At 36.8% G+C, this 18990-nt stretch overlaps 2 protein-coding genes across 4 annotated transcripts in view; one reads left to right on the top strand and one right to left on the bottom strand.

Annotated features, from left to right (window-relative positions):
- Positions 1-9246, bottom strand: part of PIH1D1_1 (PIH1 domain-containing protein 1) — a 62146-nt gene extending 52900 nt beyond the window's left edge. Inside the window, exons 1-8 of one of the 3 annotated variants that reach the window (XM_051211784.1) lie at positions 9182-9246; positions 8957-9140; positions 8869-8920; positions 8766-8833; positions 8612-8732; positions 5868-6011; positions 5722-5821; positions 5535-5673 (exon numbers count right to left, since the gene is read on the bottom strand). In XM_051211784.1, the coding sequence (XP_051071882.1) occupies positions 5535-5673; positions 5722-5821; positions 5868-6011; positions 8612-8732; positions 8766-8833; positions 8869-8920; positions 8957-8986 (654 nt within the window). In that variant the 5' untranslated portion in view covers positions 8987-9140; positions 9182-9246. Of the gene's footprint in view, positions 1-5534; positions 5674-5721; positions 5822-5867; positions 6012-8611; positions 8733-8765; positions 8921-8956; positions 9141-9181 lie in introns of those variants that run through there. The other 2 variants (XM_051211785.1, XM_051211786.1) reach the window with 2 other exon arrangements.
- A 3034-nt stretch (positions 9247-12280) lies between these two features.
- Positions 12281-18787, top strand: MS3_00003908 (uncharacterized protein). Its single transcript, XM_051211783.1, has one exon. The coding sequence runs from the start codon at positions 12831-12833 to the stop codon at positions 16347-16349; it is 3519 nt and encodes a 1172-aa protein (XP_051071881.1). The 5' UTR covers positions 12281-12830; the 3' UTR covers positions 16350-18787.
- The last annotated feature ends 203 nt before the right edge of the window (positions 18788-18990 follow it).

Below are 18990 nucleotides of genomic sequence, written 5' to 3'. Positions count from 1 at the left end.
TTAAAAAGTGCCAATCTTAAACCTTTTTGCATTTTTTTATTAGTTTTATGGGTGTAAATTATTTATTGTGGCTTTCGCTGCATCAAGATTCAAAGTTATCCTCAACTTATTCGAATCAATGAGCTCATGAATGTCTGTTACATTTGATTATTATTCCATTTTCTTTATTGACAAAAAAAGCATTAGAATATGTTTTAGTTGCTAACTTTTAATTTTCCATTGATTACATTCGTCTTTCTATTAATAAAAGTCACGATATTCTATACCGAATCCAGGACGCGAGTTCCGTCCTGTTGGAGTCCCAAATGGGACGAAACGCGTGTCCTGGATTCCACGGCTAGACACTATCCATCTTTGCTTAAAAGTTTTATAACTGTTGATGACTTACTTATAAGTAGTATATCTTTATTTTTAGAAAAACGCGGGTTAATGAACTGGTAGATGAACGACATTGAATAAATAACTGATTGGTAAAAAGATATGTTTATTACCACATGAAATAACAACTTGTTTGTTTGGAAAAAAATATATCTGACTACCACAGTGGCCTAAAATGTTTTCGCAATGTATAGTAATTTCAGAAATGGAGATTCTCAGCTGAGGTGAGTGATTTTGGTATGGTGAGTTTTCTGAGTTTCGCAGTTAGATTGTGGAGCCTCCGTTGTCATTATGGACGAAATCAATAGAGCTTACTTTACGTGAGGATGAGCTTGTTAATAGACACACGAGGAGGTCAGAATAAACTTATATAACACTCACTCCCAACTGAATTAGGCGCCAATGATGCTGTTCGGAACGACGATGGTACCATCGCAATTAAACCATTCAGTTTGGAGAACTTAATAAAATTGAAATATTTTATTCATATAGTGTGGTTTTTCCTGATTTATTTCTCGACATCTGTTTGAATTTTTTAATGATGGGTATATAAATCCCAAAATCAAATTTCTCATTTTACAGAATTATTACCATGAACCTTCAAACAAAATTATCGTTTGTTTATAATATACATACTGTCATTTAACAAATGATTAACCTTGTTATTAGTCTTTCGCCCCTATAATTATTCATTTACATAATTTCAAATCATGAAGAACATTTAATCTCGATCTTAATATATTTTATTTGACTGCTAAAAATGATAATTATCCGATGACAGTATGAATTCACGTTATTCTGGATCCATCATTACTATTGTTTTATTCAAAGATATCAGAGGGGAAGTAACTGTGCTACATTTTATTTGGAAAATGATAGTTATTAAAACGGTTTAAGACAAATTAGAATCAACTGAAGATAAACGTAAACAAGGCTGTTAGAAAGATACACAAGTATGCATACTCCATCTGTCTAATAGTTTTTTTTAAACAGGAGGTAATTCAATCTAGTGTATATAGAAAATAGTGTATATGAAATCAGTAACTGTATTTAAATTATCTAAGAAAATGATATTATTGGTCACTCGGTCAAGGGAAAAGATAAAACATACTAACACACTAATATGATGCTGTGCAGTGTGATTGAAAATATACAACTACGCCGTTGGTCTAATGATTGACTCGTAGAATAAACTATGATAACTCAGTCACTAAGTATTATATAGAATTACAAGCATACATTGAGTTGAAAAAAGTACCTGTAGATTTGGGATATCTGAACCAAACACAATAAGAGGTGACAATCTTAAGCTCGACATACATGATATGTGTACGCCTCGTGCCCAAAGACTAGTAATACCAGGTTATATCACAGATATCCTTTATCTACCAAATAAACCATACAAACAATGGTATACTACCTATTTATTGGAAAGTACTATAAAATATCGTGAGAAATTTATAAAATCAAGGCAAGTTGAAATAACTCCGCGTGTAGCTCTTCTAGAGTTACTGCCGGTCCCAAGCCCGGGTAAAAAAGGAGAATTGGGCGTGGGGTTAGCGACCCCATCCCATAGAAAACTAACTCGCTAAAAAAACGCTAACCAGAAAAAATAATTCAAACCATTTAAACTGTGCCCTAGGAGTTAGAACGTATTCATTTAGAAGAACTATGACGCCTCATGGTGAAAGCATTACGTCGGGAAATAGAATCAGATATGAAAAGGATGAATAACAACTGGAAAGGATTTCCCAGGACAGGGTTGGATGGAAAATGCTGGTAAGCGGCCTATGCTCCTTCACGAGGAGTAACAGGTGTAAGTAAGTAAATTGAAATGGAACACGTTAAGAATCCGACATACTCTAGAGGACTGTCCATATAGTATAAATGAGACATGGATAAATAATGACTAGGAAGGACTGTAGTATATTCAAGATCAGTCAACCTGACTTGACAAACTGAAAACGGTTGTTTAAGAAATTACTGACACATGACGATTAAACAGATTTTCATGAAACAAATACGCAAAACAGAATAAATAAAAAAGACACTCATATATCTCCTTTCATAAATCTCTGGTAAGTTATACTGCCCATTAGAATTGGTCTGTGAAATATTGACTCGAGCAACTAGTGTTTCACTTTTAGATATTTTCAGTGATCTATAGTATTTTGGAGTCCTTTCCATTAAATATTCACATTAAGATGAACGAATAAATATTCATTTCTAATCAGTTGCTCTGCACAATCATATAGAATTTGTAAATAAATGTAAAACAAATACAAGTGGTAGTAAGTCAATCTAATAATATAGTAATCAGTTATTAAGACTATGTCTGTGAAATTAAAACTAAAATGAAACTTTATAAAAAGCTGGTTACCATGACTAGTTGCTTAAGATCAAGAATAGAAATTGAAATTAAATATGCGTTTTGTGTTATCTGTCAGATTATTAATAAATAAATAGTAAAACGAGTGTAATGAAAATTAGATGATCAGATTATTAGACACATTGTATAAGATTAAGATATAACAAAATCGTAAAATTTAGAAAATTTGTGGAAAGGTAATAAGTAGGACAAGGGAGATTAAAAGGCTGTATACAGAAATTAGGTATATTGATATACATCCTACGGCGTCTGTTGTACGTACGAGTCAAATTCTGAAGGCATAGAGAGTAAGTTCAATGAGATTCTATAGATAACTTTAAACGCTGAATTTATATCGACATAGTGACCAGTATTAAGAGGGTGTGCCAAAATAGACCTAATTGTTTTTTATCCCTTGTTAGGAAATTTGACGGGGACCCATGTCTACTGGGTGAATCATGAATAAGAATTAATTTCTCTTTTGGAAAGTCACCACAACAAATAATTTTGGATGTTGGCTGTGTTTGGCCAAGTTTCCCCTATATTGTAATGAGATAAAGCTCAAAAATGTGCACATTGGTTTTATGTAGGAGGTTTACGATAAACAATACTTGTTTTTGTGAATAATGTGAAAGATTTGATGTCATTAAATACAAAGACAGTGGCATAATATCTATCCTGATTCTAAAGTAAAATATTACCTAAAGACGTTTGAACTATATTTCTGCAGTTGAAATATAGATAAAAGGTGTAAAATATCAGTTGATATTGGTGTATACAGTCACTTGGTATCGTGCTAAACGCTATCAAAGTCAATTTATATGGATTCACCTTCCTAGAATTGGTTAGTAAATACTTTGATCATTTAGATAATTGACTTTTATTGTTCTAGCATGAGAGAATTTCCCATACTTGGAGTACAAACAATCATTTACACAAGTGCAAGTTGGAATCCTGAGTGTCAAATATTTCTAAACACCCTGACAATTATTTACCGGGCATAGTGAGTTATTTCATACGAAACAAGCTTGTTACAAGAAGCATTTGGACATATATACTATCTTATGAACTATTAAATCCATTAACTAAATAAATATTATTGTACTGACTCTTGAGTCATAACTACTGGGAAGCCAGAGTTAATATTTTGTTGTCTAGACTGAAGTGAAAATGGGTCTTAACGAGTGATACAACAGCTTAAAAATGAGCTTAAAACACTGATCTATTATTAAGCTAGAATAATGTTAGATTTCGTTTGTCGCCAGATTAACATGACATTAAATACTAGCGCTAAAAAATTCAGTTTAAGAACCTCATATCTCGTTTTGAGAGATGATAATTAAATATAAAAGTCAGTGAAACAAAATTTTTTTAACTTGTCACTTGGAAGCATTTTCTCAACTGGATTCCGAGAATGTAAAGGTGACATTATATTTTAATTACGCTATTGATTATTATAAATATTATGTTTTATGTCTCAAGTAAATGAATACCCTTTTACTCACATTTGTTACCATCATAATGAAATAGTGGACAAAATATAGTACTCAAATGAAATTAGTAGTTTATTACGGCACAACATAAAAAGAACTAGGATCAACGGTGAGTAATACACAGGACAAAAATAAACAAGTAGAAAATTAACGATATCGCAAGAAAGGTGGAATTATGCGAAATTCTACGTGACACGATATAAATTTTAAGATAGAGGAAACCTGCAACTCATAATCACCTCTTTTAAGTGTGTACTTTTTCGCTATAATATTGGAACTATTTTCATGATATTTAGAAACCGGTTATTTAGTATGCGGTAAACTACAGTGAGAACTGAATCAAATCTCATGTTTACTATCGAGAAGATAATTACATTGAGCATATATATATATATATAGTACGCTATAATGCACTACTAAACGCGTGATATACAGAATGAGGGATGTTTCTACTGGGAAACATTCTGTATAACTTTTTGTTTGCACAGATTGACTTGCTGTTAGAGATATATTACCTTGAAAATTGATTATTTTACTCAGAACACTTGATGAATTGCACTATTGTATACCATTCCCTCCCTTCCTTTTGTCAAAATATTTTTATCTTTACGAATTCGACAACCTGAGTATCTGCAATATATTTGTCTAGTGTGATCGGACCAAGTTTCGTTTGTAAACTTGATAATGACTTACAGCCAACAAAACATCATAAGATCATATCGTTCATTCGAGTAATTAGTTTATTAATACCAAATAGTATATTTGTGATATTTCGTCTTTATGTAAAATTTAAATGATTCCGTGAATATCAACAAAGTAACTCTAGGACAGAAACAAGGACAACAGGTTTTTCAATGTTAGACAGTTCAATTTCAAATCTTCTTCATGAAAATATTCATTAGAAAAAAGACGTACACTAGAAATTCTGTCCTTCACTTTTATACCCATTTATAAATTGTTATGTGTATACAATTGGAGTGGAAGTATGGTATTTAAGAATAGAAAGTTTACATCAGTATTTGCTAACACTATCTTCGTGTGAAATCCTAAAAAACAACCTGTAGAGCACACGGAAAATAAAAAAGCATTTGAAGAAGTCATTACGATCAATTCAAAGATACACTGAATTCTTAAAAAACAGTTTAGCTATATTCTCAAAAAAATTATCATGTAATCGTGGGAGATTACAATTTATGCGAATGTATATTATTTTGAATAATTATGTAATAAACCAGTGATCAAAGAAAACTAACATTTTGCACTTTGGGATGTCTATATTACAAAGATAGACCTACCAGCTTTGGCATGATTATTCGTGCAATTAAGCAACGCACTTCTCCACTAACATCATCCTTAACCTTTAATATTTCATACTTGGGAGTATCACCTTTAAAAGGTGGATCAGGTAACTCTATCACTTTTAGTTTGGGTGGTCTAAAATATTTACAAATAAGAAGATTATACATATATACTAACTCTTACTGAGAATCATTCATTTCAATAATCGCGGGACGACTAGAAGTTCGAATACATTGTTCTTGTGGTTTACCCATACATTTCTTATTCTTTAAAACAATCCAACCTGTAAGATTAAATTAGAAAATAATGAATACAAACTGGATGCTTACTTCTTTCAAGTTCGATGCCATACTTATTTTCCAAGCCTTCGAATATCACTGTCATCAAAAATGCCTCAAACAACTCTGATGATTTGACTTTTTGGTAGAATTGTGGGTTGATTATTACATCATAAGCGGTACAGCCTTTCTGAGCTTAAAATTAAAGGAATAAAGTATGAAATTACAAAGGTTTTTAAAAACGATATCTACTTATGGAAGTAGTTTCATCAGTACATGCATTGGTGTTGATCACAGCATTAATTTATTATTAATAGGCAACAGACGGTTCAATTTGTGAATTTTGTTTTCATTAGTACTCATCGACAACGTATAGAAAATTTAATGAGACTTTGATTGTTTATGATCTATCTATGTGTCTACGAGAATTCTATTATTTATCAATTTGTGACTGTTATTGAGGCTACACTAAACAATAAACTACTTGAAGTGTTTTACACTTAATATCCAGGTTCACACTAGAGACAACATATATTTAAGATGTCATTTTACATTTCGTAGATTTAAAACGCTTTATAGATATCCTAAGATTTGTTAAAAGGCATTATTAATATTATGCACTTCATCTGCACCCCTACTCAATATGATATCATTTGTATACTTTCAGCTACTTCATACATTTTTAACTAAACCAATCAATTAAAAACACAAGTAGATGATTACTTCCATAACTTTTATGAAGTATGATTTTGGTAATTTATTAACACACTTTCAGTGAATAAATGGTGATTGATTAGGGATAGTAAATGATACGATGTGGCCAAGTGGATATATTTATGGTTTCAAACCTGACTACTTATTTTTATTCTTTATAAATTTATCTAATTGGTGTTACTGACTGACTGGAAACAATCAAATAAAACTACGTTAAGCGAGAACGATGATGTCCACAGTCACTGAGCTCCATATCAATGACAATACAAAAGAATGTGGTTAGGAAATATCGAACGCATGATCCATCGATATGTAACACTATTCGAAAGTCACCAATTCTTTTATTGTTTTGATAATTCAGAATGCTTCTGGTTCATTATGACGATGAGAAAGGTTGAAAAGTGAGTTGACACTTCTAGTACACATTTTTTGTGTTTTCCTGAGATTATAACGCCTCAAACTTTCCTACAGAAACTGACAGCATTTTGAGTGCTTGTCCAGGACTATCCCGGAATATGTAGAACACAAAGTGATTTTACTTTCTCTATGATTGAGAAACAAAAGTTGAATGCGGATAACAAGAATATAGGTACCAAAACATTGAGAAGCAACCAATCAGTAAGAAAGTTTGTGATCAGATAGTAAGTCATTGTGTAGTAGATTAGATTGATATTATGAGTGAAACAAACAGTTGATTCACGATAACCAACACATTCCGTAAGTGATCAAACCAGTCGTCAAAATTTAGATCGTTAGCCCAACGACGGTCTAATGTATGTAACGCCTAAACCTTGGGTAAGGTGTTTGGACAAAAAAAATATATTTTGTGATACTAGTGGATCAATATAACCCAGGAAGATTGAAACGTTGTCAACATAATGTAAGCATTAAGTCTAGTTCTAGTGTTTGGAAAAAGACCCGCTCGCACAATGTTTTTCCGGCCTAGAATGAGTAAACATACTATGTGGTTCGGAAGCAGGCGAGTCAGAAATCCCCAATATGTTCTAGGAGTTCGATATTGGTTTAGACCATGTATTTAGACCTTATTAGTATCACGACTGTTTCGGAGGTTTAAATGTTATACATTTTTTCCAGAATCGTTACACCAAAGGCATTTATTCACGAAACATACAGTTAACACGGAACCTTCACATTGTCGCAATCTTGGTTTGGTGGTTGAGTTTCGTGCACTTAAACATCCTTACACGACAGAAGTAAAAATTGAATCAAAATCTGTGATAGACAAAATGTATATTAGTCATTCATAAACAATTCAGGACTTAGAACGAATATATAAGGGCCTAAGTTTTCTTACTTTGAAGTAGTACCGCATAGGGGAACAAGCAGTTCAAAATTTGTTTTTATTTATACAATTCGTGTAAATCAAGGGATTGGATGATACCCAAGTAACTATATCGGCAATGCTTTGTGCTGTCTTGAAAAGCTTCGCTTTTAACTAGAATTACAAGCTCGGAAATAGTTGATAATCAATGACTAACATGTATTATTCAGGACTGAAATGAGGCCAACAATTAAGATATTGGGCATCGGCTGGTAAACTTTACTTAGTGAGTAGATCAAAGCAATCGTAACAAAAATAACCGGAACAGTATGTGTCTGCCACAGGATTTGAATTTCAGGAACCGTTTATAAGGTGGTCCAGATTACCCAAATAACTGTGAACCGATAAATACTCTCTAATAGTGCACTATTCATCAGTGTTTCTAAGCATGAATACACTGAATCGATTTAAATAGTAATATTAACCAGTGGATATTGCGGATGAACTAGATATTTTGTTCTCACTGAGAAACCGAATACGTGTCATACTAACTTCGGTGGTGTCCAGGCGATACCTGAGTTTGCAACATCAAAATCGTCGTGGTAGAACCTTTAAATTCCGAAAATTCTATTATGCCATTAACTTTTAGTAACACTGAATGCAAAAGTATGAAGCGATCTGTTCGGTAATAATGAACGCAGAATTTCTTGGGATCGAATATTAGGATCTCGTCTGGATAAATAATCCTATAGATAGAAAGCAAAAGGGATTTGAAGGAACCAGGGTATGAAAATAGTACCTGAGTCAGTCTCAGCGTGAGGTTCTCCTATGCACATTGGGACTTTGAAGGGTGGGGAGTTGTCAATATCATTAAGGATTGATCTTAATCCCTCTTCACTTAGATCCTTCGGAACTGGGACCTATAAAGATCTTCAAAAGGGGTACCCATTTACTTTATCAGAGGTACATATGTTCACAAACACTTTTTCCTGATTTTTAGACTTTAGCTTTACACAAAACCCTGTGATCATTACTACCGAGTGAAGGTTATCAAACCTGGATCGGGTACGATTATAATTGAGCTTTGCTGCGTATTTCGTACAGGGACCTTTATTATCAGATGAGAGATAAGCACAATCCATACCTCATCTTGGACTATGTCGAAAATCCCCATTCCTTAAAATTTTTGAATGTTGCGGGTATTACTTTGACAAGGTAATCTGAAAATGAGATCGTTCACTATTTCAAGGGTATTTTCCTTTTTTATTGTAGAAATATTACTTTAGAAAGAACGAAAGTATTTGGTGAGTCTATAATTAATGGAAAACCTTTGAGCAATGCCAAAAAGACTTAGAGAATATTAATCTACCAACAAATACATATGAGGATTATAAACCAGTGGAAGGAATTAGGTTTAATATTTGTAGTTGATTGCTAGGGTTAGGAATTAAATTTAGGGTTTTCATCACGAGCTGACATCAGCTGCAATCACAAAACTCTATTTTGCTAAATGAACAAATTAATTTCGCGCCAAAATTCGAGACATGTTATCTTAAATCTGATTGGTTAGCTCATAAATTCAATTCTAGCCGAAAGTTCTCATACGCTCTTTTCATCATTCTCTTGTATTCCTCGTCTTGCTAATATCCTCCCTTGTGTTTTTCATCTCCAATATATGGAAGTGATTATCTGAATCAAACAGAATAAGGCACAAAACGAACGGTGGTATTTGGTATGAAGTGAGATTAGAGCGAAGGATGGTACTACGAAGCTTGAACGAATTTAACACCTGAGACTTTGTGGTGTTTGAATTAAATAATGATTCTTTTGTACTTCTTGAATGCTCGATTTTGAATTTTAAATACAATACATTCGTTTGTGCTCATCTAGTACTTCTTGATTCAGCTGCGTTATTTCTGGGATTCTTAGTTAGTACAATAATTCATATAATTCGAAATACCATAGGCTTTCAAGCGAATTATTTAAAATACACATGTGCGGTCTTATCGCCAATGCTGTCTCAAACAGTTTGCTCAAAGGCATATATAGATTTGTAGTGACTCACATTTATCACGAGAACACGACTGGTTTAATAAAAACGCTTATTATTATAACCAAGTGTACCAGTGGCTGTTTTAATGTGCTTTTGTTTGACTGTGCTAATGACAGCTATATTGTACTTCCATTCTTATGCTTACACTTAGATTGTAACTTCGCGCGGATTCGGTTACGTTCTGTAACCAAGCTTGTATCCTGGCACGATCTCGGTATCCTTTCGATGCCACGAGATCGCCAGCAAATAAACATGGACTTGGTCCATTAACTGTCTTCTGATATTTGGCTTCTCGGAGATTTTATGGGTTTCTTTGGTTACGTCCAACCTTCGCCTTCTGATTCGCTTGGCACGTGTTTCTTGGTAGCGGTGTTCATAGTTAATCTCAACTCGACACCACGCTACAGATTAAATGATATTCGCATATTCGGTGAAAAAAATCGATATGAAAACATCTCGATTAAACTCGAAGTCGATCAACTGACATGAACTAAAGGAAGTAGGATTGACTTCAAAAAGGTCTGTTACGAGAATTAGGAAAGTTCAGAACCCACTTTTTTGCTTTGATAAAAGATCTACTCAATCAGCTAACGTTATAATATATCTCTGGAGTCACCTGTCCAAATGTTTATGGACTCGGTAGCCAAAAAAACTTAAAAGAAGTCAAACCAGGCTGTCAAAGTGGTATTTAAACCTTCCAATGAGAGGGAATTAGGAGTGAAATCGAATATGAACTAAAGGGACACGAATTTTGTTCGTAGAATATTGTCGCTCGCGGACGATTTAAAAAAGGCGAGAAGCTGAAAAGTAACTACAACTATGGGTAGATGCTGGCAAGAATAACCCTAATACTGTAAATTTTCGTGAGGTGGAGCTTTAATGGAGAATGATTCTGGAGCCATTTAAATGGTCTTCGGATATGTTACACGAATTCCTGGACTTGCTGAACAAGCGATTGTAATTACGTGCCCAGGCAGACTCTACCAAGCCAGATATAATCACAGCCACAGAAATTTGGGTGATGCAGTCTGCAGAAAGTAGGGAACTTGATTTTTAAAGTTTCAAATAGGTAAGAGCCTACAGAGCCAAGAAGTGCAAGTGAGGAGGAGTAGCTCAACTTATTAAGAACACTATCAATTTTACGGCTATTAACGACATATATAATGACATGTGAATTAGTTAGTTTCCGCCCGAAATACAATAGACTAGAGCTTCTGACTGGTTTTATTTATCGCAGTTCAGACTTTAATATAAATGACATCTTGTTGGACGGTTTCAAAACTTGGTCATCAAGTGGTCGACATTTTTAATTTTAGAAGGCTTTAAGAGACTTAAGGTAGACCGGAAACGCCTGTAGACTGAGTTGGCGTACTTTTTATCGAATAAAACTGGTTGATACAGTTATCCCGCGACATGTGAAGGAAGAAATTATGTGCGACTTGAATACTGGACCATTCTTACTAGATCTCAGGTTAACACATCCTGAGGATGACATCACAAACGTTGACTATATGCCACCCCTAGGTAATGGTGACCATGCAGCTCTAGTATTTCATCTGATCGTTATCAACAACTATGTGTTAGCTTGAGCCCGATCAAACGTCAATATACAAAAAACTATACATTCAGCATCATCAGTAGACCAAACAATATAACTTGAACCCCCAATAAAACTGCTTTTGAGATATTCAGAAGTTTGCACATAAACGTTATTGCACCGCACATACGTTGGACCACACCAAGGAGTTTGAGAAACTCCCTACTGTGGTTCGGTAGAATAGCACTTCACTTCATAAAACCCCTTTATACACTGTTAACGGAATCAGTATCTTCGGTCTGGACAGGAGTGAGCGATACTATTTATGAGACAGATCATAAAAACTATACTCATAGTAAAATGCTGACATAAAAACATTAATAACTCACTGGAAAATCTGCACGAATGTACAGCCATTTCCATTAACCATATCTATTTGACAACCCTGCTTGGGGAGCGTCTTATCTTTTCATTAATTTAACTTATTGATCATGCCTGTAAAAACGTCGTGCACTCGCTCTGCCAACTCCTCCTGGAGCCCCTCCGGGAGCTACTGCCGGTCCCAAGCCCGGATAAAGGAGGAGGGTTGGACATGGCGTTAGCGATCCCATCCCGTAGAAAACTAGCTCACTAAAAAATGCTAACTGGAAAAAATTATTCAAACCATTTAAACTCTGCCCGGTGAATCAGAAGGTCTTCATTTAGAAGAGTTATGACGCCTCATGATGAAAGCAGAGTTCCTTCGAAAGCCACGAGGCCGATGACCCTTCTGACAATCAAGGCAACCATTTATTTAGGTACATGGAATGCTTGTACAATGTGGGAGACCGCGAGAGTCTTCTAAATTGCTGCAGAAATGAGAAGATACTGTAAGATCCATTTTGAATGTTTTGTGTGTTTGTGAAAATCCCTCCATGTATATACTTGTACTTTGTTCCTATTGATTCCCTTAGTTGTACATTGTTGTATTTTGATTACATTTGAGTTGTTAATACTTGTATTTTTTATTATAGTTTTTGTTTTCTTACGCATTCACTAAGTTTGTGTTTCTTCCTGAACTGCATCTGTGTTGTTTTACTTGACACTTGTTCTTGGCGGTAGCCATATTGAATTGTTCCTCCTGTTGTGTGTGATCTATCCAGCCAGGATAGAATAACGTTGATTTGTTGTGATTGATTTGATCAATTGAACAATTATTGGTTGGATAGCTGAGTGGTTATATTTGTTTAGAACCGCTATCTTACCTAATTACTTTGTTTTGGTTTCAATCGGGCGAGGGCGCGTATCTAACTCATCCAGACAGCTGTCCAGCAGTCCAAACGTAGTTTGGATCTTACAGTTCTAAACAAATATTTGGTCGAATTCGTTTGGCTTTCGTTTCGTTGATTCCAATCATCGTCTCTGGGAATATCTGGTCGTTCGCTTGCGATGCCAAACAATCGTCGAAGGAAATTAAGTCCAAGGCTCGTGGATGTTAAAAGAGATGAACAAAAGGATGGATCCCCTCAGTCAAGGCAAGTGCCTTCTGATGCTTCTATGTGTCATGGTTCATATTCTAATAGGGACGATTGTAATTATAGTGAATCTAGTTGTGATATAATGGCAGATGGCATAGAAAACCTTAATTTAGACTTGAAGCAAGCAAAAAGCGTAAGGCCTACGGCGTTTTTCATAGGTCCAGAGTTACCAAAGGTTGAGTTAAGTTATTTCGACGGTCAACCAAGAGGTTACTGGAAGTTTTTAAGGGAGTTTGAGACCTATGTGGAATCAAGGGTCAAGGATGATGGTCAACGCTTGCTTTATTTGATACATTATTGTAAGGGTAAAGCGAAAACAGCCATTGAGGGTTGTGTTATGTTGGAAGCCTCTTTTGGTTACAAGAAGGCCAAGGAAATTCTAAAACGGTTGTTCGGACAGGCGCATGTAATCGCTCGGGAGACTTTAGAGGACTTATTCAAAACTACAAATGTTGATTACAGTGATCCTGAGCAACTAACAAATCTAGCTATTAGGATGGAAAATTGTTCTATGGTTTTGAAACAGATGAAGTACACTGCCGACTTAAATTCTCTAATTACCTTAGAGAGAATAGTAGGACTCTTACCTCAAGTTATGCAAGCACAGTGGGCGGACTGGGTGGATGAGTTGACTGAAGATAATAGAGAACCAACCTTTGACGAGCTTACTCAATTTATAGCATTCCGCGCGAGAGTAGCTAGTAGTAGGTTTGGACGGTTAGCGAATCGTCCGAGAAAGGGACACAACTTAAAGACAAATTGTCACTTGCAATTGGAGCGGGAGAATAATTCAAAAGAGAAAGCTAAATGCAGTGTGTGTTCCCTGGACCATGCTATTTATAAATGTCCAAAATTTTTAGCGCTTACCGTTCAAGAGAGATGGTCTCACGCGAAGGTTAATGGCATCTGTTTTGTCTGCCTTAGGCAAGGGCATAAAGTTAATGAATGTAAGCTGGAAAAACGTTGTAACGTTAATAGTTGTGAGAAGAAACACCATTCTTTGCTGCACAGCGAAAGTGATAAACCTGGTATCCCGAATTGTTGTGGATTTACTAAATCCCTAAGTAGCCAAGTGTGCTTAGGAATGATTCCTGTACGTTTGGTGTTGGGAAATGCCGAAATGGTGGGTTATGCTTTGTTGGATAACGGATCTGATGTAACGTTGATAAAATCGAGCTGTTTGAGGTATCTCGGGTTGAAGGAAGACCGAGCGTCAGTGGTAGTAGAGACTGTGAGTGGTAATAGGACAATGACGGTCACAAAGACTCCTTTTGAGGTGTATTCTCTAGATCGGTCTGAACATGTTACGATCGAAGGGGCTCTGATTGTCGCAGATATTCCAGGTCATAAGCCAACAAGGTCGGCAGTGAACAACTTAGTTAAATGGCCACATTTAAGGGATGTACCAATAGGCAACCTAGACTCTGAAGAAGTTCTGCTGTTGATTGGTTGCGATGTACCAGAGGCACACTGGGTGTTAGACCAGAGGTTGGGTGGAAGAAAAGGCCCGTACGCTGTGAAGACGTTGTTGGGGTGGACGGTCTTCGGACCTGCGTCATATCCGGAATACAGGAAAAGAGTTGTCAATCATACCAGTAAGATACAGGCTTTGGAGAACGAAATACGTAAACTTTATGATGTAGAGTTCTCTGATGTTTATTCAAATGATAAATCAGTATCAATAGAAGATAAGGCGGCTATAAGTATTGTAGAAGGGGGCACACGCTTCGAAAATGGTCATTTTGTAGTCCCTATACCATGGAAGGGGAACCCAGATATGAAAGGGGGGAATTATGAAGTGGTAAACAGTAGGCTACAGAGTTTGAAGCGTAGATTGTTGAAAGATGACATTCTGTATATCAAGTATACAAAAGGTATTGAAAGTAATTTTATTAAGGGCTATGCGGAGAAAGTCCCTGAAATACAAGTGCAACCTAGTTATCGACCCCGGTGGTATTTACCTCACCATGCAGTTTTAAACCCGAAAAAACCGGAAAAACTGAGAGTGGTATTTGACTGTGCCGCCAAGTTTGCAGGCGTTTCTCTAAACGATATGATTTATCAGGGTCCCGACACAACTGCGGAGTTAGTGTGTATACTATTGCGTTTTCGCAAGGAAGCGGTCGCAATCTCTGCGGATGTGGAAGAAATGTTCATGCAAGTAAAGGTCCCTGAGTCTGATCGAGGAGCCTTAAGATTTCTGTGGTGGCAAGAGGGAGACATGGCGAGGGAACCATCCGAGTTTCAAATGACATCTCATCCATTTGGTGCTACATCATCGCCGTTTTGCGCGAACTTCGCCTTGAATAAGACGGCACAAATATTCTCTGACGGTTATGATGGTTATGTCGTAGATGCTGTTAAGAATAATTTCTATGTTGATGACTGCTTCGTATCCTTTCCCACTTGTGATCAAGCAAAGAGTTTCGTTAAGCAGATAAGTGAATTATTATGTAGAGGAGGTTTTAAACTAAAGAAATGGGTTACTAACTCGGAGGAGGTAAGGACCATCTTGCCCGATGTATGTAAAGAAGAGTCCTTGATAGAAATGTCAGCGAGTTATGACACTACACATCGAACTCTAGGAGTAGAGTGGGATTTTAAACGAGATGTATTCAAGTTTTACTTCGATGCGCCTGAAAGGCCTCTGACTAGGAGAGGGATTCTATCTATAGTTTCTTCTCTGTTCGATCCTTTGGGTTTAATTGCTCCAGTCTGTCTTACTGCCAAGGTTCTCTTGCAAAAACTATGTAAGTCTCAATTAGGCTGGGATCAGCCTCTCAACGAGCCATACGTGTCGGCGTGGCTAAATTGGGTAAACTTTATGCGTCAAATAGGTCATGTTACGGTAGATAGGGGTATCAAGAAGAGAATTGACGAACCCGACGCGGAAGTAGAATTGCACCTGTTCAGTGACGCTTCGGAGATCGGTTACGGAGCAGTCGCGTACGCTCGAGTCAGTTATTTGAAGGAACAACCCTACTGTATTTTGTTATACAGCAAGTCTAGGGTAGCACCTATCAAACAGATCACTATACCGAGGCTAGAGATGGCAGCGGCAGTGTTAAGTGTGAGGCTTAGCGAAGTCTTACGGAGAAGTCTGCCTAATTTTTTCTGTAAGGTAAACTTCCATACAGATTCCATGGTAGTATTGTACTACATCAAGAATATCGAGAATCGCTATAGCACCTATATAGCTAACCGTCTCGCCATTGTGCATCAGTATACGAAGATTGAACAATGGAGTTATGTAAGGTCGTCACAGAATCCAGCTGATTGGACCTCGAGAGGTATACAAAAATGTCAGATCTTGAGCTTTGGTTCAAATGTCCTACTTTACTGCATGGCGAATTTTGTACAGCAATCACTGACTGTCCGGAACCTACTCCTGACGATATTGAGTTTAGAAAAACTGCCGTGGTTAACTTGAGTAGTATAAAGTACAACATGTCACCTATTCTCGCTTATTATTCTGAGTGGTTGAAATTAGTCAGGGCCGTAGCCTGGCTTAGAAGGTTCATAGAATTTCTGATGGTGCTTCGTTCACCGAGTCATGAAGGATCCGTTCATCTAGGGTGTTTAAAGGTCAAAGAACTTGACGTCGCCAAGCGTAAAATTTTGTTGATGGTTCAGAAAGAAGTGTATGGAGAAATACTTAGTGGATTTAAAACCAATGGTAAGGTAGTTAGTCACAATGATCTGAAGGGCTTATCACCGATAATGCTTGATGGGTTACTCTGTGTTGGAGGCCGACTAAGCTACTCAGATTTCTCAAATGCCTTTAAACATCCAATAATATTGCCCAGTCGACACTTAGTGACAGAAATGATAATTAGACATTATCATAAGGAACAAGGGCACACAGGAACGTCACAAGTACTGGCCACGATTCGAAAAAGGTATTGGATAATAAAAGGAACCAGCACGGTTAAGAGAGTGATAGGAAAGTGTGTGACATGCCGGCGGTATACGATGGTTACAGGGCAACAATTGATGGCACCACTTCCAGCTTGTAGAGTGCAACAAGGATGGTATTGCTTCTCAGCCGTGGGAGTAGACTACTTTGGACCCCTTTTTGTCAAAAGAGGAAGATCACTAGAAAAAAGATATGGGTGTGTATTTACTTGCTTGCAAACCCGAGCAGTTCATATTGAAATGACACATAGTTTGAATACTGATTCGTTTATAATGGCCTTGCTACGTTTCATTGGAAGAAGAGGGAAACCTGCAGAAATTTACAGTGACAATGGGTCGAATTTCGTGGGTGCGGTCTCTGAACTAAAGAGATTTGTGCAACAGTTGAATCAGCAAAGGATAGACAAGGAACTGTCAGCTAGGCAGATTCAGTGGCATTTTAACCCGCCCTCATCCAGCCACAGGGGTGGGGTTTGGGAAAGGATGATTAGGTCTATACGTAGACTGTTATTGTTGATAACTAGAGAACAGACTTTAACTGATGAGACCTTAAGCACTTATTTGATTGAAGTTGAAAGGATATTGAACGATCGACCCTTAACTTCAGTCGTCCAAGATGCTAACGATCAACTAGCCTTGTCGCCAAACAGTCTGTTATTATTGAGAGAATGTGACGGAATAGTCGAAGAAGGTAGCATCAGAGATAAATATGACAAACGATGGAAACAGGTTAATCATCTTGCTAATGTGTTTTGGAAAAGGTGGTTAAGAGAGTATTTACCGTCTTTACAGAAGCGTCAAAAATGGTTAGTTGAACATCGCAATTTTCAGAAAGGTGATGTAGTGATCGTGGCTTCGGACATATCGACCCGTGGAAAGTGGCCCTTAGGAGTAGTTGAAGATTGTAAAATAGATGACGACGGAAGAGTTAGAACAGTGGTTGTTCGTACGAACGGTGGATTAGTCAGAAGAGATATACGTAGATTATGCCTCCTGGAAGGCACGAATTAATTCCTCGCGTATCAATGTAAGTAGGTCGAGTAGGCGTACTGTTGTAAGTCCTACTCGTTCCTGTAGTGCGATATGTTATATAATGAACCATGACCGTAGACATCAAGGTAGCTTGTGTGGTATGGAGGGATTTTGGGGGCCGGTGTAAGATCCATTTTGAATGTTTTGTGTGTTTGTGAAAATCCCTCCATGTATATACTTGTACTTTGTTCCTATTGATTCCCTTAGTTGTACATTGTTGTATTTTGATTACATTTGAGTTGTTAATACTTGTATTTTTTATTATAGTTTTTGTTTTCTTACGCATTCACTAAGTTTGTGTTTCTTCCTGAACTGCATCTGTGTTGTTTTACTTGACACTTGTTCTTGGCGGTAGCCATATTGAATTGTTCCTCCTGTTGTGTGTGATCTATCCAGCCAGGATAGAATAACGTTGATTTGTTGTGATTGATTTGATCAATTGAACAATTATTGGTTGGATAGCTGAGTGGTTATATTTGTTTAGAACCGCTATCTTACCTAATTACTTTGTTTTGGTTTCAATCGGGCGAGGGCGCGTATCTAACTCATCCAGACAGCTGTCCAGCAGTCCAAACGTAGTTTGGATCTTACAGATACAACCTGGAGGTGCTTGGGATCAGTGAAACACATTGGACGCAAGTCGGACAACAACGACTAGGTTCAGGGGAGTTTCTAATATACTCCAACCACAAAGAATAAAATGCCCCACATACACAAGGAGTTTCACTTATAGGATGGGAATCTCATGGACCAAGGATCATCAAAGCCTCCTTCAAAACAAAGAAAGAGGGCATTTCAATAAACATCATCCAATGCTATGCGCCTACCAACGACTACAATGAAGACGCTAAAGATCGATTCTACAATAGGCTGCAGTCAATCATCGAGAAGTGCCCAACAAAAGACCTGACCATTCTGTTGGGAGATTTCAATGCCAAGGTTGGAACGGACAACACTGGATATGAAGACATCATGGGAGGACATGGACTGGGAGAAACGAACGAAGATGGTGAGAGATTTGCAAACCTATGTGTCTCCAATAAGCTGGTCATAGGCGGCACTATATTCCCACATAAACGCATTCACAAAACCACATGGACTTCACCGGACCATACTACGCGAAA

Source organism: Schistosoma haematobium, chromosome ZW, assembly GCF_000699445.3.
Source record: "Schistosoma haematobium chromosome ZW, whole genome shotgun sequence".
NCBI lineage: Eukaryota > Metazoa > Platyhelminthes > Trematoda > Strigeidida > Schistosomatidae > Schistosoma > Schistosoma haematobium.
Note: the sequence above shows the minus strand (reverse complement) of the source record. Positions and strands in the feature narration are given on the sequence as shown.

Bases quoted from the DNA above. Each gene is read 5' to 3' on its own strand.
- MS3_00003908 (XM_051211783.1), top strand. From the start codon at position 12,831: ATGCCAAACAATCGTCGAAGGAAATTAAGTCCAAGGCTCGTGGATGTT.